The 24944-nt window shown below is 38.5% G+C and overlaps 1 protein-coding gene across 2 annotated transcripts in view; it reads right to left on the reverse strand.

Moving 5' to 3' along the window:
* Positions 1–2991: 2991 nt before the first annotated feature.
* The window catches only part of XPOT (exportin for tRNA), a 37842-nt gene continuing 15889 nt past the window's right edge, over positions 2992–24944 (reverse strand). For both annotated transcript variants that reach the window (XM_086712908.1, XM_086712909.1), the window contains exons 9-25: positions 23305–23541; positions 21267–21305; positions 21081–21143; positions 20030–20154; positions 19186–19330; positions 18916–19035; positions 18461–18555; positions 17637–17706; positions 14697–14935; positions 12958–13243; positions 11875–12064; positions 10952–11068; positions 10664–10779; positions 9938–9985; positions 9346–9417; positions 6448–6504; positions 2992–3600 (exon numbers count right to left, since the gene is read on the reverse strand). In XM_086712908.1, the coding sequence (XP_086569034.1) occupies positions 3574–3600; positions 6448–6504; positions 9346–9417; positions 9938–9985; positions 10664–10779; positions 10952–11068; positions 11875–12064; positions 12958–13243; positions 14697–14935; positions 17637–17706; positions 18461–18555; positions 18916–19035; positions 19186–19330; positions 20030–20154; positions 21081–21143; positions 21267–21305; positions 23305–23541 (2046 nt within the window). In that variant the 3' untranslated portion in view covers positions 2992–3573. The remainder of the gene's footprint in view (positions 3601–6447; positions 6505–9345; positions 9418–9937; positions 9986–10663; positions 10780–10951; positions 11069–11874; positions 12065–12957; positions 13244–14696; positions 14936–17636; positions 17707–18460; positions 18556–18915; positions 19036–19185; positions 19331–20029; positions 20155–21080; positions 21144–21266; positions 21306–23304; positions 23542–24944) is intronic.

Here is a 24944-nt window from a genome sequence, read left to right on the forward strand (position 1 = left end):
GCCTCGGCGGCGTGACGCTGGTGCTGTGCTGTGTGTCTGGTGCGGCGGCTGGCTTCCCGAGCCTTTCTAGCGAGGGGTGGGGAGGCCGGTGGCTGTCTGGAGTCCGAGCCGGTCCACACCCTCTGCCTGTCCCCCCTTGCTTTCCGGGTGAAGCCGGGGTGGGGGGGGCCCTGCGCAGTGAGCAGTTTCAGATTCCCACAACTGCAAATCCCGCCCAGTTCTCGAGAGCCAACGGCAGAGTGCGGCGTGCGGTGGTAGTAGGGAACACAAACAGCGAACTCCTGATCGCAAACAAAGAGTCACAGGTGTGCAGACTGCTGGACACGAGAGAGGCTGTCACTGGGGAATATCATCGTCTGGAGGGATCGATCTGGAGCCGCTTTAAAGACCGTAGGCCGCCGTGGAGCCCCGTGATCGCCTCAGAATAATCCGGACGTAATTCTTAGTGTAAATGAGCTCACTTCTTATATATTTGGCGTTGTGGGGTGAGGGAGTCCGCAATGTCTTCATTCTCTCTTTAAGCGGTATTTTGGAAAATGGCGATATATTTTGGAAATTGGCAGTATTGGAGAACTCGGTTAAAATCGGGTCCTGAATATTCGTGCCTCCAAGATCTGAAGCAGCTGTTCCCTAAAGAGTGATCCCCTCTGCCAGCTGACTGCATCGCAGCCTTTCTCAACAGATGGAGAGGCCACAGAGACTCCTGATGATCCAGGGCTAAACTTCTGAGAGAGGGGGAGAAAAAGGATTCTTCCCGGATGAGAACTACGGCAACCGGGAATGAAATAGGAAACCAAGGCAGAGTGGTTAAGAGCAGGGTCTTTTGAATGGAACAGATCTGGGGTCGCAGTCTCAACGCTCCCCACCAAATACTGACTCTAAGCATGTTTTTCCAAGTCAGTTGTGTCCTTTGCACAATGGAGATAATAAAAGCCCACAGTAATGCGTTATTACAAAGGAAATTACTTTATTAGACTTTTAAACAATGCTTAAGTCATGGAACCATTCCAACAAATGTTTATTGCTTACAATTGCAACCAATTTCAGTTCTCTTGTATCTAATGACAAGAAGGGGACCTGTTCAGGTTCCTTACAACAGTAAAACCCACAGCTCAAAAGTTTTATGGGAGAAAATGTGATTAGCTGAGCCAAAGGCCTTGATTCACATATTCACCACATAAGTGATGCATATTGATATACAATAGTATTAAGTGAGCCAACTTATGGTTAACTAAATTTAAGACTTTAAATAAACTGTTAGGCACAGAACTAGACCAGGTGTCTTAAAATCCTTGTGGTTCTGTAGTCAAGTCACACAAATCTGTCTTTTGGCTCAATGACCCCATCTGTTAAGAGGTGAGATTCACTCTTGTGACAATTATTTGGGTGCTTGTTTTTGGAAACTACAAATAAGGTAATTCATGATGAAGCAGAGGTGCCTAATTGCTATGGTACTCCCTACATAAAGTGCTCTGGATAACTTCAGGGAAAAAATGGGAATTATTATACATGATTATAGAACATGAAGTTTAACTTCTGTTGCAGACTCTTAATTTCCATGTCTTGATTTTGCTTGGCTCTGAACACACGTGAATCTTTTGAAGGGCTTTAAAGAGACAGGGGAAAAAGAGGTGTCACCTTCACATATACGGAACTAATAGTACAGTGGCCATAGCTAGCATGAAGCCTTCATGAGCAGGTACCGTAAGCTCATTTCACACTTTCACAGATGCAAAAACTGGGGTAGGGAGAAATTTAACTTGCTTAAACTTCTAAAAACCAGTGACTGGCAGAACTGTTACCTGAACCTACTTACTCTGGATCTGGAACCTGTCTTAACTCTTAACCACTACACTATGTGACTTGTTAGTACTTTGAAAAATTAGTGCTGATAACAGATGCCAATGGTGTTTCCCACCATATAGGAAAACTTATCAATGAAACACTCAAGCTTTCACTTTTTAACTTTTATGTATTTTTTTTTTTTAAGTAATCTCTATGCCCAACATGGGGTTTGAACTCATGACCATGAGATCAAGAGTCATATGCTCTATATGATTGAGCCAGCCAGGTGCCCCTCACTTATCTACTTTTGAAGATATTTTTATTGAAATATACATTTCACTGATCTATTCTGACAACTGTTAATTTACTTTAGTACCTTTGTCCTATGATGAAGGAAAATGTTTAAAATCACTTATGGAATTAACCCTAGAAAAAGATTTACGTATACCATTCAGAATAGTTTAAGGGAGTTTATAGACCACACTGAAGCCCAACGTGAAACCCATAGGGGAACCACATGGGCCAAAGTTTGAAAAGAAAAACCAAACCAACAATCCCCTAAAATCTTCCTTAGGCTTTTAGAATTTAAACTTATATGACTGCAGCAATTAATTCTCCTGTTCAGTTTGTCCCTCCTTTCTTAGTTTTCCAATACTACTTACTGATACTTTTCCTCTTGCTTTCTTGCATAGCCATGAATAAAAACAGCAGTAAGTACTGTTAGTAACTAAATGAGCAGCTACTCGTAAGCCTCATTAACACATAGGTATAGTGTCCTAAGTAAATCCAATAAAGGAGGGGGAAATTGGATTTTAAATTCTATTGACAGATTGAAACATGCTTTTTCTAGCATCTTAAAAAAAAGTCTAACAGAGGCACCTGGGTGGCTCCATCGGTTAAGTAACCAACTCTTAATTTCAGCTCAGGGTTTGTGAGTTCAAGCCCCACAATGGACTCCCATGTTGACCATGAAGGGCCTGCTTGGGATTCTCTCTCTCCTTCTCTCTCTGCCCCTCCTAAACTCATTTTCCCTCTCTCAAAATAAGGAATATAAAAACAAACAAAAAAAGAGTCCAACAGAACTATGTTGCATATAATGTTTTGAGAGCATAATCATCCATAAGCCTAAATGTGCAATCTTTAAATGGGAAATCAGGGAGAGATAAGAAAATAAGACTATTTATAATAATTCCAAAAAAGACATGGTAGATTTCACTACGTAAAATTTATTTTTTTTATAAAAAGTGTGTAACACTGACACCTACTCTTAAATCAGTTAATTTATGAAACCATTCTCTTTTGTAGAACACACATTGGCATCGAAACAGTTTAAAGAAATGTAATGGCTATCTACAAAAAATTAGTTTTGATTTGTTGTATTCTCCCCATATTTGGAGTCTGCACACATAAAAGGAAATTAACATATTCAAACATATTTAGCAATTGAAAAAAAGTACACTGTTTTCCTGCTATGTGGTCTTTATAAAGGATTTAACATTTCCAGTAAAAAAAAAAAAGGGGGGGGTACTAAGATAACCGTGCTGTATCTTTTAACAGCATTTTTATATAGAACAATTTGAACTGGCATGCAAGCAACTTCTCTTGTTGTCACATACCTGTATTCAGAGAAAATTACACCCATTTTACAGGAAAAGTTCCAATACATATACTGCAATAAGCTTAAAGCAATGTTAAAAAGACCAGTGTGAATGGCACACAAAAACTGCTTCTTTATAAATTATTAACTGGAATTCTTGATCATAAAGTAGGCACAGGGAGATCCAGTCCTTAGGGCTTTGCTCTCTGGAAGAATACCTGGAAATAAAGTATCAGTACAATTAGCACTGGTGTCAGAAGGTATCACGTGAAGAATGGCTCCAAGTCAGTAAAGGCCAGTCACTCTTTTACGAAATACAGTCAATACTCAGAACATTTTACATGCTTCATAAATCCACACATGGTACAAGAACTTTTTTTCTGGACAATGTGACCAAATCTAGTGGTAACTTATATTGATGTTGGCCGGGAAATTAGTGAAACTATGGTATGAACTCTAAGGCTAGGAGAATCAAGTGTGCGGAAGAAAACATGCTCGGACACCATTTGCTGACTGGCACACTGTCAAAGGCAACGCTGGGAAATTAACTTCTTAGGAAGAAATAAACACATCAGAGCTAAAGATAATAGCTGTTATCCCTTAAGGAATTTATTATGCATTGGATTATAAAACAATACTTGCAATTCACCATTGGAGACAATGAATGAATAGGCTAGAGGCTGCTTTGGGGACCGGCCCAATAGTACATACTACCTTCCATATTCCACAGTCAGGTACATGCTAAGTGAGCACTAGACAGACTAAATAGGCAGCAAACTCACTAAGGATAAGGACTGTAGTCATCACTGCGTCCTTAGCACCTACCAGATTGGGCATTCATCGAACAAATCTATTGACTAAGTGAAGAGAAGGATTGGTATATGAGCAAAACAGAGCCTTACAAAGAGGCCATGCTTGAGGTAAGCCTAAAAAAATGGGTAGAATTCATAAATGAGGCAGAACTGTTGAAGAACAGCAAAGACCACTCCTGCAAGAGAAACTAGAAAGACAGTCTGAGATCAGAATATAAGAAAACAAAATAAAAAAACAAAAAGCCTGAATGTCAAACTAAGAAACACGAACGTGTTTTGTAGTCAACTATATGGTTTATGAAGAATGAGGGGAATGGATTTCAGAGGACTATTCAGTGTTTCTTTTTTTTTTTTTTTAATTTTTTTAATGTTTTATTTTTTTTGAGACAGAGAGAGACAGAGCATGAATGGGGGAGGGTCAGAGAGAGAGGGAGACACAGGATCTGAAACAGGCTCCAGGCTCAGAGCTGTCAGCACAGAGCCTGACGCGGGGCTCGAACTCACGGACGGTGAGATCATGCCCTGAGTCGAAGTCGGACACTTAACCGACTGAGCCACCCAGGTGCCCCCTATTCAGTGTTTCAAATAGGCTTGGCTACAAGGGAAGGGAGATCAGTGTGAGGTAACAAACACATACTGGAGTAGCAGCAGGGGAGACAAAGTGAGAGTGAGGAGGAGAGAATCTATAAGATATGAGGATCAATCACACCTAAAGAGAGTAGGCACACAAGAAGGAATTCACTTTTCCCAACAAGAACAGTGCTCTCCCAGAGATAATGCTTGCACTGAAGAGATGCTGGGCTTGGGAGCAGACTTTGTATAATTGCAGCTGCATGAATTAGTATTTTTGGAGCACAAGCCTGCCACTGTACCTGCATCTGCTTACAGATACCTTTAATAGCCAGTTACAATTTGTTTTAGTCCTTTTATCCAGTTTGATCAGTTATTTAACAGAGATTACCTCTACAGGCACTTTGCTTTTTATAGGGACATGGGAGTGGGGAGGGTTCCCAATGATAACCAGTAGCTCCCAATCATCTTCTTACAAAACTCTCGTCAGTTTAAGCTGACAGACCACTACTAGGGAAAAAACTGGCAAGGGAAGATGTTATAACCGGAGCCCAAGCATGACACACTTTACTTCCTCAGCAAAGGCCCTGACTTAGGAATTTTACTGAATGCCTCGGACAAAAAAAACCTGGTAGCCATTCATTAAGTCACTTGCTACTAACATATTTAGCATAGTGTTCTGCTCTCCAATTTTCTGAATGAAGGTAATAAAAATAAAGAACACATCTTCATCCTGTCACACTGGAATTTTATTTCCAGAGCACAAACTCTTTATAGTCAAGAGAAGTCACTCGTACAGATATCTGCAGCAGTTAGCACAGTACCTGTTACGTGAAAAGTCATGATGCAGTACTGAATGACTACCTGGGTGACAGCAAGACAGTTCTGCCTTACAAATTTAAATTGTCAATATGAATGCCAAATAAGCATTTGGTACTTGCCAACTTGGCGCGTTTTTTAAAAAATTCACTCATTTTATGAATGTGAAAAGAGCCTTGACTGCCAAATCAGAGAGTTTGTTCTCTGATTTGAACTCAGAAGTTTGAAACTCAGAAGTTTCAAAATAAGATACACCAAGTAATTCTAACTTCTGTTTTTATATTTTTAGTTCCTTTCTTTCATTTCAATAGGGTCACATGTTCCTTTTTTTTTTTTTTTTTATAATATATTTATTTTGAGAGAGAGAGAGACAGAGAGTGTGCATCCCAAGCAGGCTCCATGCTATCAGCGCAGAGCCCAATGCGGGATTCGAACTCATGAAATGTGAGATCGTGACCTGAACCGAAGTCAGGAGTTGGACACTCCTGGGCCACCCAGGCACCCTGGGGGCACATGTTCTTAAACATGACTTGTCCCAATCCTGTAGCTCCTATCTAATTACATCACACACTATAAAAAGGAAACTGGCATTTTCATAGTGCGTTCAAGCATATACACAGTGTGCTTACCTCACTTTTTATGATCTTTTCTAACAGCTTAGTTGAAAGGGACTTTATAGAAAACTCTGAAGTATTAACATCCAAAACCGCAAGTTCTTGGAAGTCGGTTTCAGAACAAAGAAATCCCCAAACAAGTAATAACTGGTAAGACTACAGTATGACACAGTATCCTGTAATATGCATTCTCTCAGCTCTAAAATATTACCTTATGATATGAATATGTGTAAGTTTTCCAAATACCTACCTTTAAGTAATTTTTAAAAACTTTAGCATCAGGCTGCTGAAGCGCTTGACAAAACTCCTGGGGGGCCCAGATGGGAGGGGAGAGAGAGAGAGAGAGAGAATGAATGTAGTTGTATTAAATTCACTGTAAATCAAATCCACAGTTTTCTTTTTTAAACTGTGATTTAAAAAATCCATATAACTGAGCATCTTAACCACCATAATGCTATACATTAGCATTAACTCTCTGCACACTGTTGTGCAGCAGACCTCTGGAACTTTTCATCTTGCAGAATTGAAATTCTATACTCACTGGACATCAACTCCCCCTTTCTTTCCTTACCAAGCCCCTGGCCACCACCATTCTACTTTCTGAGAGTTGGACTACTTTAGGTACTTCATGTAAGTGAAATTATGCAGTATTTATCTTTTTGTGACTGGCTTATTTCGTTTAGCAGAATGTTCTCAAGGCTCCCTCAAGGTTGTAGCATGTGACAGGATTTCCTTCCTTTACGACTGAATAGTATTCAATTGTATGTAAATACCACATTTTACTCATCTAGTCATCTGTCATAAGGTGCTTCAAATCTACAGTAGTCAGATAACTTAACAGGTCCTCAGCAAAAAAGGTTCTATGGCGTTTCAAATGTGATACTTTTCAGAGACTGCTTTCACTTTTGAGAACATGGTTCTCCCACAAGATTGACTCACGCCTGAGAAGGGAGAGTGGGACAAAAACTGCATTGCTGTGGCTGTTCTCACCCACTAAGAGCAGTAACTGAGCAGAGCTAGACCAAAAGAAAAAGAGTTAAGGCGCTCTAACAGAATTCTGAAAAAGTGTTGTCATGAGACATATGAAAAAAAAAGGAAAACTGGGGATGCTTATCTTCTATGATCAAATTATTAGACAGAAATATAGTTTTCCTTTACTTAACCTGGTATATTTCTATTTTTGATGTGCAAGAAGGTCACTGCTTTCATTAAAACATTACCTTATACTTATATAACAAGTTATAGCTAAGAAAATTCATTAATACCTCTAAAGTTAAAGATAGCATGTTATGAAATGAGACCATAAATTCATTAATGATTACTCTTATGTGAGATCTATCCTATTTTTCATTCAATTTTTTCAATGCCTTTCATAAAATAGCATGATAAAAACTTAAAAAAAATTTTTTTTAAACGTTTATTTATTTTTGAGACAGAGAGAGACAGAGCATGAATGGGGGAGGGTCAGAGAGAGAGGGAGACACAGATTCCGAAGCAGGCTCCAGGCTCTGAGCTGTCTGCACAGAGCCCGATGCGGGGCTCGAACTCACGGACCTCGAGATCGTGACCTGAGCCGAAGTCGGACACTCAACCAACTGAGCCACCCAAGCGCCCCTAAAACTTTTAAAAAACACTGTTGCTGAAGGAACAATTCTTAGAATCCCTTCAAGAGAGTCTAACTCTAGTTGTAATCAAAACTCTGATACCTCAATTAGACCTATGTGCTACGAGGTAAGTTGGGGTAACTACATGCCAAGAAAATAACTGAATACCATTATAAAAATTACTTTGTGGGGCGCCTGGGTGGCGCAGTCGGTTAAGCGTCCGACTTCAACCAGGTCACGATCTCGCGGTCTGGGAGTTCGAGCCCCGCGTCAGGCTCTGGGCTGATGGCTCAGAGCCTGGAGCCTGTTTCTGATTCTGTGTCTCCCTCTCTCTCTGCCCCTCCCCCATTCATGCTCTGTCTCTCTCTGTCCCAAAAATGAATAAACGTTGGAAAAAAAAAAAAATTTTTTTAAAAAAATTACTTTGTAATATATAAAAATGTAAGACTGCATTCCAGATACTTACTTCAAAATACAGTTTCAGATTTTAAAAATTAAGCATTGATAAGCTTGGCACATGTAAAATGAACCACCCAGCACAAATCTTCAGAACAGGTTTGTGTGCTGGGTGCCCTTTGGCAGTCTGGGGAGCCCACTGGACTTTTAGTTTTTTGTTTTTTTTTAAAGCATTGTGTTTTTGTTTTTAATTCATTTTGAGCGGGGGTGAGGGGCAGAGAGAGAGAATCTCAAGCAGGCTCCACACTGTCAGCATGGAGCCTGATGTGGGGCTCGAACCCAGGAACCAGGAGATCATGACCTGGGTTAAAATCAAGAGTTGGACACTTAGCCAACTGAGCCATCCAGGCACCCCTAGAATGTTTTTTTTAAAATACTGGGTGTCTCAGTTGGTTAAGTGTCTGACTTCAGCTCAGGTCATGATCTCACGGTCTGTGAGTTCAAACTCCGCATCGGGCTCTGTGCTGACAGCTCAGAGCCTGCAGCCTGCTTCAGGTTCTGTGTCTCCCTCTCTCTGCCCCTCCCCTGCTCACGTTCTGCCTCTCTTTCTCTCTCTCAAAAATAAATAAACATTAAAAAAATTTAAAAAATATATACATTTATAACACATGGGATTAGAAAGGAAACTAATTATAATGACTTCTGGTTATCAAAAATATTTTTGATATGTGGTGGAACAGTAAGAGATGCTGACTGAGACAACAAGGTCTAGGGGTGTTATCTTAACTTGAAATTTCAAAATCTTGGAGCGTACACAGTATTTTGAGATTCCTGGAACAACTAATGTGAAACGAAAACATCTGTGATTTCGACCGGGGACAAAGTCACAGGCAATGGGAATGGTATTATGATCTGTCACCTACACCATGGTAGGAAATTAAATTTCTGGTTAAACTTTAGTGAAAATAAAAATACAATTTTTTCCCATTCAGTTTCACATACCCCCGAAGTTTTAACTCTTACTATCCTGTATACAGTAAAACAACAAGTTGAATGCAGCTTGACTTTCTTGAATCCAAATATAAATTGAACTACACAGTCATATTTCTTTAATTAAATTAAAAGGAATCTGCTGGGACAACTCTTACCTGAATTATCTCTGGAGCTACTTGCAAGGAAGGCAGGTATTCTTGTTGAAGATACTGAACACATTCTGGGCCCTAAAAATTAAGATAATTAGAACTCAATTATTTTCTTGATATTAAAATAATGCATAAAAATGAATTAGAACAACACATGTATACTTCAAACACAATATGGCATTGTGATTAAGAACAGAGAGTCTGGAGTCAGACTGCTTTGGTTTGAAGTCCGACTCTGGCAAATTCCTAGTAACTTGAGGTTACCTAACCTCTCTGAACCTCAGTTTTCCCATATGAAAAATGGAAGTTATTGTGAGGAGTGGATGAGTTAAGAAATATAAAGCTTTTGAATAGTGCTTGGCAAAGTGCCTGGGGGGCTCGTGTCCAACTCTTGATTTAGGCTCAGGTCATGATGCCAGCGTTGTGGAATCAAGCCCTATGTTGGGCTCAGCACTAAGCGTGGGGCCTGCTTGAGATTCTCTCTCTCTCCCCTGCCCCTGTCCCGCTTGTGCTTTTCTAAAAAAAAAAAAAAAATCCCAAAATGTTAACAAATCTATGTGTAAGATGAAAATGAAGGGGCATGGAGTACAAAGCTTACCCGTTTGAGATGAATTGTTTTCAATGTCACCGCACATTCAGACAAAGCCTATGAACAACAAGGTTGAGAATTTTAATACAGTCAATTTTTGGTTAGTGATCCCACTTGTCTTTTTATTTCCCTGGCCACTGCTCATTAACAATTACTTCCAAACAAGAGACAGAGGAAGGAAGGTGACCAGCATGTGGAGTAAGTGGGTTGGAGAGAAAAAGGGAAAAAATACAAAAATGCTGTCTTAATGCAGTAAATCAAATGACAAAAACTAGCTTTTACTAGGTTTTGGGGAAATGGTTAAAGGGCACTGCTTGAAATTAAGTATTTTGAAAGTAAGAGCTAGGGAAACTATTACTTGAGCAAGAGAAAGTTACTTTTAATGGTTAGGAAAATACCATTAAGAGCAAGGTTTAGAATGAAAGCAGTGGAAAAGTATAACTTAACCAAGCTTTAAAGAATGTTTATATAATGTATCCTTTCACAGTCCTTGAAAAAGGACTGTTAAAGTTGAAGGAGCTGGATTTTATATTCTAAACTTCAGTATCAGGATTCAGTAAGAACCCACAAAAGATCCAGAAGAGATCAACCTTTTAAAAGTGAATCCTAATTTGAAATTTAAAAAAAGGTGGGGGTGGGCCAATGAGACTAATATAGTCAATCTGGCATTAAGTAAACTGTGAATTAGAATACATGAGATGTACACAAGGTGAACAAAGATTCTGAGGTGCTTACCAATACTGTTTGTGCATCTGCCAGGTCAAAGGTCTGTTTTAAAGGTGCTAGGAAACATGCAGGGACAATGTGCTTATAAACAAAATCAGCAAATCCCACTGGTCCATCTTTACCTCCTGTCAAGAAAAGTCAAATGTTCATCTTGCATAAAAAGAAAGTCAACTATCATGAGGGGAAAATCAACTCCCAGCTCTCGTCCATGATATAGCTGGGGTTCCACTTCATCTCTAAGAGTCTTAGGAAACAAGCTGTGGAATGAAGTGTTTTGTTTTGCTTTAATCATCTTACCCCAGAGTTCTACCAACTTGGAGAGGATGATAAAACACGTTTTCTGGGCAATTGGATCTGGATATTCGACTGCTCCTTGGATAACAGTAACCAGAACTCGTTCTACATTTTCTGCACCTGAAGCAAAATAAAAACTTGAGTTTAATTTTTAAAAGACCTAGAAAAGCAACCTGAAGCTTTCACTTCATATAGCGTAACAAGACAAAAGCATTTACAGAATTGGTAAGATCCCTCAATTTTTATTAACTTGGCTAAATTTTAAGCATAAAACATTAAAAAGTAATTATTCTCTTGTTATCCTGACCTCTGGATTTCTTATATAGCAAAATTCTCTATGTTGATCCATACTGTCCCATTTATTTTTAATTTCAAGATGGCAAGCTGGCCAGTGAGACTCAATTGTCAGGTCAATGCTGGTAAGTTGCCACCATGCTATTTATACTACTAAAGAACCAATTAAAGAAAACTGCCCGAGGGGGCTCCTGGGTGGCTCAGTCAGTTAAGCATCTGACTCTCGGTTTCAGCTCAGGTCATGATCTCGCTGTTTTGGGGGTTTGAGCCCCGTGTCGGGGTCTGTGCTGACAGCGTGGAGCCTGCTTTGGATTCTCTCTTCCTCCTCTCTCTGCCCTCCCCCGCTCATACTGTCTGTCTCTCTCAAAATAAATAAACTTAAAAAAATAATTAAAACTACAAATATTAAAAAAAAAAAATACTGCCCTAGGAAAAAGGGAACCGAATACAAATTAATTTTAAGGTCCTCTGCATGAAATAGATTTTCACCTTGATGATAATAAATTGTCAACCCAGGTGCGAACATACAACCACCTTAGAAGTTTGGTATTCACTTCAATGAGCTCTTACTCCTACAGACGTGCAACTGCAACTGTGACAAGGCCTCGAGCAGACAGTATCAGCACGCCCACCTTGATTTGCTATGACTTCGCTCATCCCGCTGCCTGTGACTGTTTGCAGGAAAGCAAAGTAACTCCTTCGCAACATTTGCTTCTCTAAAGCAGCAGACTGGTCATTTTCTTCTGCTGGTCGGAGCAACACTTCAAAAATTGCATGAAGCAGAGGCATGAACATTTGCTGTAAAAAAGGAGATACCTGTATCTGAAGATAAAAAAAACTATTACTACTTCAGAAACGAGTAGGATAATTTATATGAAACAGAAAAAACATGTTTTACATAGTCTTTATCCAGAATTTAATATATTTACATAATTTTGTTAGCAAATACCAATGTCAAAACAAAAATCTACATTGAACATGTGCATTATTGAAATCTTCAAAATTGTTAGCTCATTACCTACAGCCCAAGATTCAGGTTAAAATAATAGGGACTCAGACGTATTTCACCATCAAGTATCGCCATGGAATATATTCAAATTTAAATTCTCAAGAAACGAATTCTATTTTGCTAAATTTTTAGCAGAATTTATATGATTGGGCTTTCAAGGCTTTACATGCTTTTTGGCAAACTCCTTAACATCTTCGTCTCAATTTCCTCATATATAAAATACAGTTATCTCTAGGGCTGTTAGGATTGAATGAATGTACAAAAAAAGGCTTAGAACAGATTTTGAACACAGAAAGCACCGTTAGTAAATTTTATTACGCGGCTTTTATTTGCCTTAAATCTCCTGTACAATAAAAGTGACTTTAGTACACTGAATTAATTTCAAACTCCGGCTTGGGTACCCAAGTTACAATCCTTTTCATTTACCCCTAGACCGTTAGTACTCAATGTCATTTTTATTTGCTCTTCTAAAAGAGCAGACTAATAGTTTCCTTTTGCAAAGAGCAGAAAAAATGTTTTTACTAAAACATTTATTAAGGATGTCCTATGTGTCAGGCAGTGTGCTAGACAGGGGTTGACAACAAGACCTATGGTCCATGCCCTCAAGTGACTTATATTTAAAGAAAAAATAAGCCAAGGGGCAAATGCCAAAATATGTCTAATTTGTAAGTCAGGTGATTCTCTGAGCTCTGAAGGTCTGTGGTACCTTAAACTTGGCTGTAATCTGGTTGATAAGAGGAATGAACTCCTGGAGGTCTTTTGCTTCACAATCTTTGAGCATGTGTTCTGAGGCAGACGGGATGAATGGAAGAACTTCTTCCTCTAGGCAAATAATCATTCGATGAAGGAAAGTCCGAACTCCACTTCTGAGAATATCCTTTTGTAAGGGGCAACTGAGTGCTGGCAAGAATGTCTGTAAACAGTCCAGATAAACTTCGGAACAGCCACATTGTTTCACAGTCTGCTTGTTGCTGAAAGCTTTGCTGGTTCGACTACATAAGCAAAATCAAGCAACTAGTTTTAGCTTTATTCTTTGGAAGTTTTATGGAGTAATTAAAAATAATGCACAATTGGGGCGCCTAGGTGGCTCAGTCGGTTGAGGGTCAACTTCAGCTCAGGGCATGATCTCGCAGTTTGTGGGTTCGAGCCCTGCATCAGGCTCTGTGCTGACAGCTCAGAGCCTGGACCCTGCTTTGGATTCTGTGTCTTCCTCTCTCTCTGCTCCTCCCCCACTCACGCTGTGCTTCTCTCAAAAATAAATATTATTTAAAAAAAACCCAAAACACAATAAATCACACAACTGACAGAACTAAGAAGCCAATTCTTTTTTTTTTTTTTTTTTTTTTAAGTTTATTCATTTATTTTGAGAGCAAGCGAGCAGGCAAGCAAGCAGGGGAAGGGCAGACAGAGAAGAAGAGAGAGAATCCCAAGCAGGCTCTACGCCGTCAGCACAGAGCCCAATGCGGGCTCGAACTCACAAACCATGAGATCGTGACCTGAGCAGAAATCAAGAGCTGGACACTCAACTGACTGAACTGCCCAGGTGCCCTGCCAATTATCTACTTTCTATGTCACAACTGCTTCCATGTTCGGCTAATACAGTTATTTGCATACTATCGCTTCTAGCTACCATTCCAGAATAGGCTCAGGTTAAACGAATGACAGGTCATTAATACAAGCCTTCTAATGAAATTCTACTTAAATGTTTTACTAAAATCCTGATAAAGCAAGCAGAAAAGAGAAAAAAAATACACTTACTATGACTGGGCTATATTAGACAATCTGCAAACTACTGACTTAAATTTAGAAAACAGTCTTTAGAATTCAAGTTATTTATATATCCTAACATTAGCTTTTACACTGAAGTATTCTATAGAGCAATTTCCCATTAGCAACCACTCCAGCTTTCATACATTATTGTCTGCCAATAAAATATATGGGCAAAGAGGAAAAAAAAGGCAGTTGGGGTGGTCTTCAGGACACAATGCAAGAGCTAGAAAGAAACCTCAAGACTTCATCTTTAAAGAACCAAGACTGATCCAGGGGTGCCTGAGTAGCTCAAGTTGGTTTAAGTATCTAAACTGATTCAAGATGTCTCCACGTCATTAGTATATAAACTCTTCAGTTAACCCCCCTAAATATACAATCAACTTATACCAAAGAAGTCAGATGATCAAGGATTTGGATAGTTATCAAACCAGAAATGCAAAATGTTATGTGACCTAGTCCCTTCTTCAGTTAAATCTTCTAATTTATTGGATATAGAGAAGAAAGGTTTAAATAATTTTCTGGACAATACAGTTTTCAAAACATGGATATGTGTGCCCAATTATTTTGTGTGTGTGTGCGTGTGCACCCAGTGCTAAAAGATCCAAGTAAATGGTTCTTGGTGTGTGTTCTGTGTGTGCATACTCACTTTACAATCTTAACTGCAATCACACTCACCTGGCAAATCCAACGGCATGGTTGAGACAGTCTGCTAGTGATGCCTGCCTTTCTTCATCTTGTGCCAGCATCAACTTTTCTAACAGAATTTTAAACTTCTCCATTAGTGGGGTCAACAGATTTCTCATTAATGCTTGTTTCCGTTCGGCAGGATATTCACTGTTAACAATCAGCACTCCAGCTGTCTCATAAATAAAGAGTTGATCATCGCTGCTCAACAAAGACTGGTAACCATTCTCCTAGAAAGAAATTTAATCCTACTGGTGTTTATCGTTGTTCAGTTCCCCTCATTTAAGTACAATTAGTGCGATAGGGACAGGAGATACAATCTATCACATCAACTCATTATTAAAAAGTGGATCAAGTACTTACCAAAAACAAATTTTCTCCCAGTACCACATAATGGAAAGAGAATGGAATTTGAGGTCAAAAGATCAAAGGTCTAATTCTATCCTTGATAAAACAGTAAACTGTCATATAAATTATTAGTTACCTTCTAACTTGTTCACTTTTGAGAACAATCTTATTTGTAAAACTGTTACGAGGCGAATGAGATGTGTAAAGGTGTTCTGAATGTTAATACAAAGATCACACAGGTAAATATTTTGAGGAGTATTTAAGAATTGAATAACAATAAAAACCACACAATAAACACACCACACACACACATACATACACACACCAGTTGTTACTTTAGAATGTATGAAAATAAGACTGCGTATGGAAGAAATAGTTCTCATTCAAGCACAGGTAATTATCCCATACACTGGTCAATTCTTATTAATGACTTTTATTATTTTTTTACATTATGTTAATGATTTTTATTACTTTTTACTTTGGGAGGGATCAAAAGGAGGGTGAAAATACCAGAGTGCACTCTGGATCCAACACTAAAGCTCCCTGTTAAAAAATCACATGGGGCACCTGGGTGGCTCAGTCGGTTGGTTAAGCATCAGACTGTTGATTTCAGCTCAGGTCTTGATCTCAGTTTCGTGAGATCGAGCCCCGCATGGGGCTCCACACTGACAGTGCAGGGCCTGCTTGGGATTCTCTGTTTCCCTCTCTCTCTGCCCCTCTCCCTGTCTCTGTCTCTCCCAAAATAAATAAACCTAAGAAAAATTACATAAAAAGCGTGCCCGGGTGACTCAGTTGGTTGAGAGTCCGACTCCTGATTTCGGCTAAGGTCATGATCCCACAGTTTCATGAATCAGAGCCCTGTGCTGGGCTCTGCACTGACAGTGCAGACTGCTTGAGAGTCTCCCTCTCTCTCTGCCTCTCCCCTGCTTGCACTCTCTCTCTCTCTCAAAATAAATAAACTTAAAAAAATTTACATAAAAATCTAGTTTTAGAACAAATTATGTGGTGATTTTATATAAAAGAGTACCTCATTTATTAAAAGAAGCATGTCCCCATATAGAAGTAGTAAAGCATTTAAGTACCACTAGGACTAATCACTGCTTTAGGGGTTAAAAACACCAAGATAAAGCAGCTATATGGATATCAGGTCCTGGGGCACCCGGGTGGCTCAGCTGGTTGAGCATCCAACTTCGACTCAGGTCACGACCTCACAGTTGGTGAGTTTGAGCCCTGAATCAGGCTCACTGCTGTTAGTGCACAGCCCACTTCAGGTCTTCGGTCTCCCTTACCCAACCTCCCCCCTTCATGTTCTCTCTCTCAAAAATAAATATTTAAAATAAAAAATAAATGAGTTAATTAACGGTACTTAAAAATGGGTACTCGTGACCCTATTAAGCAGACAACATTCAGTAAAAGCCTCTAAACAAAGTGTTTTTATGTACTAAAAAGGGATTGCAGCTATAGTTTAAGCCCTTGTTTATACAAACAGTATAAAAAATCAAAGATTTCTAATATGTATAAGATGATATTGCTACATAAAACTTTCTGAATGCCTAGGTCTTATAAGGTCACTGTAAAGCTGCCAAGGAAAACTGGCATTAATTAGGTGAAGTTCTTTCATGTATAGGGTTTTGTAATATGCCAAGACAATTTAAGCATATAATTCATTAGTAATCTTTCATTCAGTGAAATTATGTAACCACTGAACCCTAAGTTTTGATATTCAATGAAAAGAACAAAAGTATTATTTTATGTTTAACACTTCTCAAGTGGAAGCTTTAGTAGGAACTTTTTTTAAAATTTTTTTTTTTTTCCAACGTTTATTTATTTTTGGGACAGAGAGAGACACAGCATGAACGGGGGAGGGGCAGAGAGAGGGAGACACAGAATCGGAAACAGGCTCCAGGCTCTGAGCCATCAGCCCAGAGCCTGACGCGGGGCTCGAACTCACAGACCGCGAGATCGTGACCTGGCTGAAGTCGGACGCCCAACCGACTGTGCCACCCAGGCGCCCCTAGTAGGAACTTTTATCAAAGTTTATGAAAAAAATGAGTCAACGTCAGTGTACAAAAACATGTAGAGGTCAAAATATACTTACAAAGTATCTCAATTTAAATCTTTCTGATGAAATGAATACCAAAATATCAACCAGCATTTAAACATTTTTAGCCAAAGCCTTAAATTACTCAAAAAAAGTCACTCTACTGGTAGCAGTCACTTAGAATGGCTAATATGATCATATACTAAATAAGAAAAAATTTAGAAATTAAATTTTTCCTTCTCCGTAAGATACTTCCAACATTTAACAGTGAGAACAGACCATATCTCATTCTGCCAAATTTATCAGTCAACTCCTGATTATTTTCTATCACTATTTTATTAATTCTAGTATGATGTTTACTAATCCCAACAGAATTTTGGTAAACAGAAGTAATTAACCCTTGCACACACCCTCTTCCTCTCTGCCACCCTGACCCTTCATTAAGAAAACTGCCTACAAGGCATTAGCATTAAAGGCTAAAGGCACGTATGGCTTCAATGATATTTGGAGAGAATCTGTAATTTGGAAAGATAGATACTTACAGGTGGAGAAAGCTCTAATAAATCTTGTATCCTATTCAGAATATCCTCAATGAAAGGATTCATTTGTTTACTGAAAAAAGGCAAAAGAAAAAAATCACAATTATGTAAATAGTGCTCAAAATACCAAATCCCCCTTTATAAAGGGCAGAACTAAAAAAAAAAAAAAAAGTTCTGTTCTACGTTAGTCAGTGTAATCATTAAGACTAGCTATGATTTTTTAAAATTACAACCTTATAAGCCTTAGAATGAGTTTTCATACCCCCCCCCAAAAAAAACAGATTAGGTTAAAAAATTTATTTCTAAGAATAAGAAATATATTCTTTAGAATTTCAAAGAATGCATACAGTTATAACACCAATAAAACTGTTGGCTAAATAAATAACTAATGCCATTACATCTGACTTCAGCTCAGGTCATGATCTCACAGCTCATGAGTTTGAGCCCCACATCAGGCTCTGTGCCGACAGCTCAGAGCCTAGAACCTGCTTTGGATTCTGTGTCTCCCTCCGTCTCTCTCCCTCCCTTGCTCATGCTCTCTCTCTCTCACACAAGTGAATAATGAACATTAAAAAAAAAAATTAAATAACTAATGCCGTTAATGATGACAGCTGTTCTATATAAAGGTATGCTTTATTTACAAAGTACCGGGGCTAATGAATAGTAAATGAAGTCCTAACATTATGATACCAAAAAAGAACATTTCATTAAAAAAAAAGCCTTAGAACAAATAGAACCAAATCTACAATAGGTTTTTAGAAAATAATTTATAGGTCGTATTTAATAATCTTAAAAAGGACACATAACAGCTGATATTTCATACTTACTTTAGAGACTTGACAAATCTGGAAAACAGGTAAGCAGCTCGGCTCCGCACTTTGGCACTAGAATGCCGCAGACCCCTATGATCTAAGAAGGCCATCTAAGGAAACGGAGACACTTTCACTACTTCTGCACTCACTTACGGCTTTTATTGTTATTGTCACAATACATGTTTGTTCCCATCAAATTTTACTTCTTAGCTCCCAGAAGGCAGGAACCTGGTATATTTAACAAATAATTCTTGAGGACACCAATAGGCCCTGGAGGACTTGTTTTAGATGACTGATTAAGCCAGAAACTGTCTATTTTAAAGAAATAGAGGAGGGGTCGGTTTCAGTGTATTCAAGAGTTTCTGAGAGCTTCTGGCTCCAAGAAAATTTATAAAAATAGACTACTATCTGCTCATTAGCAGAAATACCTGGAAAAAAACCCAGAAACTGAGGATAAAATATATACTTACTAGGACACATGGAATGTGTTGAGGTTCAACTGTGAAAAACTTTTCATATCTAACAACAGTTTCGAAGAACTCCAATGTCACAGATGTATGCTGATAGGAACTAACTCCTGATGTTACCAACTGGAGCAGAAAAAAGTTAAGACATCTGTCCTTAATTCATTGTAACATCAAAATACCCCAGTATTAACAGATGCTAATTAAGGAACTCCCATTAGCTTGCAGTGAAAACAGAAAATTATGTTCAAAATAAATGATCTGTAGTATACTTACAGTTCGCATCATATCCTGCAAAGCACTAGCTTTTGAAACATCACCTGAGAAGTGAGCACCATGAGATACTGGAAGAGCTTCTGCCAACATATACAGCAGTCTTATTGCTACTTCAACCTCCATAAAACGTGTAGTCTGCCAATTCCTACCAAGAGAGAACATGTACATGACATCTGCATGTAAACATTCTACAGAACACCAACAAAAGCCTCTTTAATTATTAAGAAATTATAGTAATGGTTAATTTTAACAGGCAACAAAATTACATCACAAAATTAGAAATGACTCGTGATACATTTCGCTGTTTATGTTCCAAAAGCAGTGTTTCCCCACAAGGATCATCATAAATGGAGACAACAACAACACGGACGGAGCTAGAGAGGATAATGCTAAGTGAAATAAGCCAGAGAAAGACAAATGCCCAATGACTTCACTCGTATGTTGAATTTAAGAAACAAAACAGACACAGGAAAAAGATAAAAAGAGAGAAAGACAAACCAAATAAACAAAAGAGAACTAGAGAATAAACTGATGGTTACCAGAGGGGGGAAGGGGAGGGGATGAAATAGGTGAAAGGGATTAAGAGTGCACTCATGGTGAGGAGCACCGAGTAATGTGTAAAGCTGAATCACTATAATGTACACCTGAAACTAATATAACACTGCAGGTTACCTATACAGGGATTAAAAAAAAGATAATTGGAGTCAAATGCATTGCTTCACATACAACATAAGACCTTGGTAAGTACCAAAGATTAATAAATTACACGAATCATGCATTGTAGACCATCATCACGGAGAAAAGGGAAGAGGTAGGCCACTTACAAAAACAGGCACACACTTACTGCAGTGTGGAACTAAAAACTCTGCGAACAGAAGCCAGCAGTAGCTCCGGTGAAACTTGAGCAAGCCTGTCCAACAACAACTTCAGTTGTTTTCTGTATTCTACAAACATGGCTTCATCTTCACCCTAAGACAGATTTTTAAATTCTCATTTTAAAACTTAAAAGACCTTAAAATTCATGTAAATGGTTCATTCTCATAGTTTTCTGCATTTGTAAATTTAGTATGTACTTTTTTCATTAACATTTACGTAGGAAAAATTACTACGTTTAGTAGCCTTTCCTCCCCTGCTCACAACAAACATTTCTGAACACAGCCCTAGCCCTCAAAAGCCTAGAGCCAGAAACAGTATAGGGAGGAGGTTAAGGACAAGAACCTAGAGGCAGAATGGATTCACAATGGGCTTCACGAAAGCTTCACCACCTTATTCATACTCCTTGTATCTTGTAATATCTTATAAAGATATTGTATATAACAAGTTTTGTACTAAAGTGTGCAATTTGTTCATTATCATCACCATTACCTTTTTATAGTCCAAAGTTTTTGAAAGCCTCAGATGGGGAATTGAACACTTAGCACATTGCAAAATAGCATAAACCACGCTCGAGTTGATAGAAAGCACTTGACGATCCTTGTGTGTAAAATAACTCACTGGCAACCCTGGACAAGACTTGTAGCTACAAGAAGTCCAGAGAGTTAAGTGCTTCATTCCCACTTTCCCATAGACACTTATGATCTGAGGTCCACTGACAAGGTCTCAACTCATCACTTCTATTAAATACAAAGTGAGATATGATCAGCATTTGTATTGTTAATATTTTACGAAGTTCAATGCTACAATAAGTGTTTTAAAAAGGGATAAAATACCAAACAGGCATTTTTTGAGGGTATTATGAAGGATTATGAGGCTTCTATTAATTTCACCTAAGGTGGAGGTCAATATAAGCAAGAGTGTTAAAATATTTGTTTTATTTAAAGAACTCTAAGCAAAACTGAAAATGTTAATTTGAGGTAAGTAAATAAAACTGATTTCTTCCCAACAAAAATTCTTACCTCATTTTCAAAGTTATATTCTTCATCGTAAGTCAGTTTTTTCATAACGGCCAACATGATTGCCTAAAATTAATAAATATCTTGGGTCAGTTTCCTTTGACATATTTTGAAGTTGTTGTATTTCAAGACAGACTGCAGTCACAAATTCTGGTATCACTTTATAAGAAGCAAAAATAAGTCAATTACCTCTACATTAGCTTTTTGCTGATCCGAGAGCACTGTAAGCTGTTAAAAAAAAAAGCAAGCAATAATTTATTAGGTTTCCTAAAGTCGTACTCATCAAAATGTTTTTTTCATCAATTAAGACCTTTTAAAACATGCACACAACTTTTGTGGAGGGCAGTTTGGTAGTACCTTTCTGTATTTAAAATGCACCTAACCTAAAATCTAGCAAGTCCATTTCTAGTAAATAACTTGACACATAGATGAATTTCAACTCTAAGGATTATTCATAATGTATTCAGCAAAGAAGTTTACAGGACAGTAAAGTATGGTCTTCCCTTATTTTCAAACAAGGCAAAAAAAAAAAAATGCTAGAAATCCATTAAGAGACATACAGTGGAATCACCAATAGTCATTTTAACTTTCTTCACATCTTTCCGTTACCTGAAATTTCTTAAGGTATGTATGCAGACATGTGTTATGTTTTCAACAATAATACAGAAGCTAAACTCAGTTTGGAAAAAAATCATTTTAAGCTGGACTTGATTCAACTAATCAAATGTAAATAAAATAGCAATGGTTTTCTCATCTAATGACATAATGAGAAGTTATTAATTTGTTTTTAATAAATCTGCCCTGCTGTGTGATTGAAAAAAAAAATTTACTTATTCATTTTGAGTGAGAGAGACAGAGAGAGGGGCAGAGAGAGAATCCCAAGCAGGCTCTGCATTGTTAGTGCAGAGATGTGGGGCTCGATCTCAGGAACCATGAGATCACATCCTGAACCAAAATAAAGAGTTGTATGCTTAATCACTGAGCCACTAGGCACCCTAGGGCCTGCAGCCTTTTAAAAATTACTAACTTCTTGAGGAGCTGGGTGGCTCAGTTACTTAAGTGTTCGATTCTTGATTTCAGCTCAGGTCATGATCTCACAGTTCGGTTCGTGAGTTCAAGCCCACTGATAGTGTGGAAGCTGCTTGGGATTCTCTCTCTCTCCCTCTCTCTCTACCCCTCCCCTGCTTGTGCTCTCTCAAAATAAGTAAAATAAAAAAAACGCTTTAAAACAACAACAAAAAAATCAGCAACTTCTCAGGGCACCTGGGTGGCCCAGTAGGTTGGGCGTCTAACTCTTGATTTCAGCTCAGGCCATAAACTCATGGTTTGTGGGATCAAGCCCCATGTTGTAGGGCTCTGTGCTGACAGCACGGAGCCTGCTTGGGATTCTCTCCCTCTCTCTACCCCTCCTCTACTCTCTCTCTCTCAAAAATAAGCAGGGGCGCCTGGGTGGCTCAGTTGGTTAAGCCTCCAACTTCCACTCTGGTCACAGTTTGTGAGTTTGAGTCCCACGTTGGGCCCTGTGCCGTCTGTCAGAACCTGGAGCCTGCTTCAGATTCTGACTCCCTCTCTCTCTGCCCCTCCCCATGCTTGCATGCATGCTTTCTCTCTCTCAAAAATAAATATTAAAAGAAAAAAATGAACAAAAATAAATAAATGGCTACAAGCCCTAACATGGAGACTATTACTGTCTACATTTTAAGTCCTTATTGGAAACAACTCTGTAAGGAGAGATTTTTAATTGTAAAAAATTATTTATAAGATATAATGTATATTTAGTTAAAATAACGAATGATGTTTAACAAAATTTCTACTATATTTAAAACCAAGCACAGGGGCACCTGGGTGGCTCAGTCGATTAAAGTATCCGACTCTTAGCTCAGCTCGGGTTTTGATCTCAGGTTCTTGAGTTCAAGCCCTGAGTTGGGCTCCACGCTTGGCATGGAGCCTACTTAAAAACAAACATACACAGATTCAAAATGAAAAAATAACGTAAACCTACAGCTAATTCTGGAGCTTGTTAAAATCTAGCAAATTTTAGATTCTGGCCATTCTTGTTTTCTGGCTAAGAAGTTGGAAAAAAAAGAAGATGGAAAGACATTAATATTTAACAGTAAATGTAGCTAGCTAGTAGAATGACAGGTATTTTCTTTTTTCCTATATTTTTCAATTCTCTGTGGCTCTTCTATATTATGTACTGGACAAAAAGATTAAAACAAGGACTTACCTGTTTCAAAATATGAAGATAATCATAACAAAATCCAATAATATTAGAAGAGATGTCATCATCTTCATGAATTAGTAGCTGCAGCATCAGGGCCACTTTTGTTTCAATAGCTTGTAGTGCCTCTTGAGCATTCTTGATATCCCCATTCTTAATTAATTTAGTCCAACTAACTATCAAGGACTGTCCCATTCCATTTACCAGTTTAGAAAATCTGGCCAGGAAGTCAACATCTTCTTCCTACAAACAATCAAAAGAGACCTCAATTTAAAACCTCCCACCTAAGAGTAAGAAGAAAAACTCTATCAACTTTAGTATGAATCAAGTGACAATTCTACAACCAATTTTATTTTATTATTATTTTTTTTTTTATTTTTGGGACAGAGAGAGACAGAGCATGAATGGGGGAGGGGCAGAGAGAGAGGGAGACACAGAATCGGAAACAGGCTCCAGGCTCTGAGCCATCAGCCCAGAGCCCGACGCGGGGCTCGAACTCACGGACCGCGAGATCGTGACCTGGCTGAAGTCGGATGCTTAACCGACTGCGCCACCCAGGCGCCCCTCTACAACCAATTTTAAACTTAACAGAAATTTAACTATTCTACTACCTGGACTGGAAACTCATTAGAATTTGAATTTCTTCTACTGTTATTGGCCATTGGTACTCTTCCAAGCAATTCTTTCCAACGGTTATGCGCTTCTACTGCCAACGTTATAAAAGCTTAAAAAAAGAGATCTGTGGTTTCAAAACCTTCTGTCTAAATTGTTTGATTTAGTAAATATGCTATAACAGTTAATGTCACACTACAGTATAACAATCTGTAACAGTCCTTTCTGAAACTATGTGAGCCTCAACTATGCTACAGGAAGATAGAACTGCCATTATAACCACCTGCCTAAGGTCATACCAGTGTTAAGGGTCAGAACTTAAACTTCACATTATTTTCATTAATTATTCTTACGATGATTCTTTAGAGATTTTAGTTTCATCATTTTAGGTCTTTTACCGCAGACTAAATAAGACAATTGTTAGCAATGTAAGAAAACACTACTATTCTTCTGTCGGCAAGGATAACGGGAGAGCTGTACTACTGACATACCAGCAATTCAAAGATTTCTTAGTAATTTTTTATCACTGTCACAGGCAAAAGAGAAACCTTCATGGGGCGCCTGGCTGGGTCAGTCAGTTGAGCATCCAACTTCGGCTCAGGTCAGGATCTCACGGTTTGTGAGTTTGAGCCCCACATTGGGCTCTCTGCTGTCAGCACAGAGCCTGCTTTGTTTCCTCTGCCTCCCTCTCTCTGCCCCTCCCCCACTTGCACTCTTTCAAAAATAAACATAAAAAAAAAATCTTAAAAACAAAACCCCTCCATATTCTGTTTCTAAATTACTTATTTACCACACTCAGAGCCCTCACTCCGTTGGGGCTACAATGTACATAGCTCAAATGAATAACAATCAAAAGTATGGTGAAAATGTAACATTTATAACGGGGTATAGTTTTGGTCAAAACACACTGCCTTGTATATAGGATATTCCTTGCTATTTAAAGGACAGACCAATGGTATCAGATTCAACTGGGAGTTTGTTAAAAATGCACAACTGCAGGTACCATCCCAGGTCTTCGACTTTAAGAACTGGTA

Source organism: Puma concolor, chromosome B4 (genome assembly GCF_028749965.1).
Source record: "Puma concolor isolate L17-30 chromosome B4, mPumCon1.1.hap2, whole genome shotgun sequence".
Classification (NCBI taxonomy): Eukaryota; Metazoa; Chordata; class Mammalia; order Carnivora; family Felidae; genus Puma; species Puma concolor.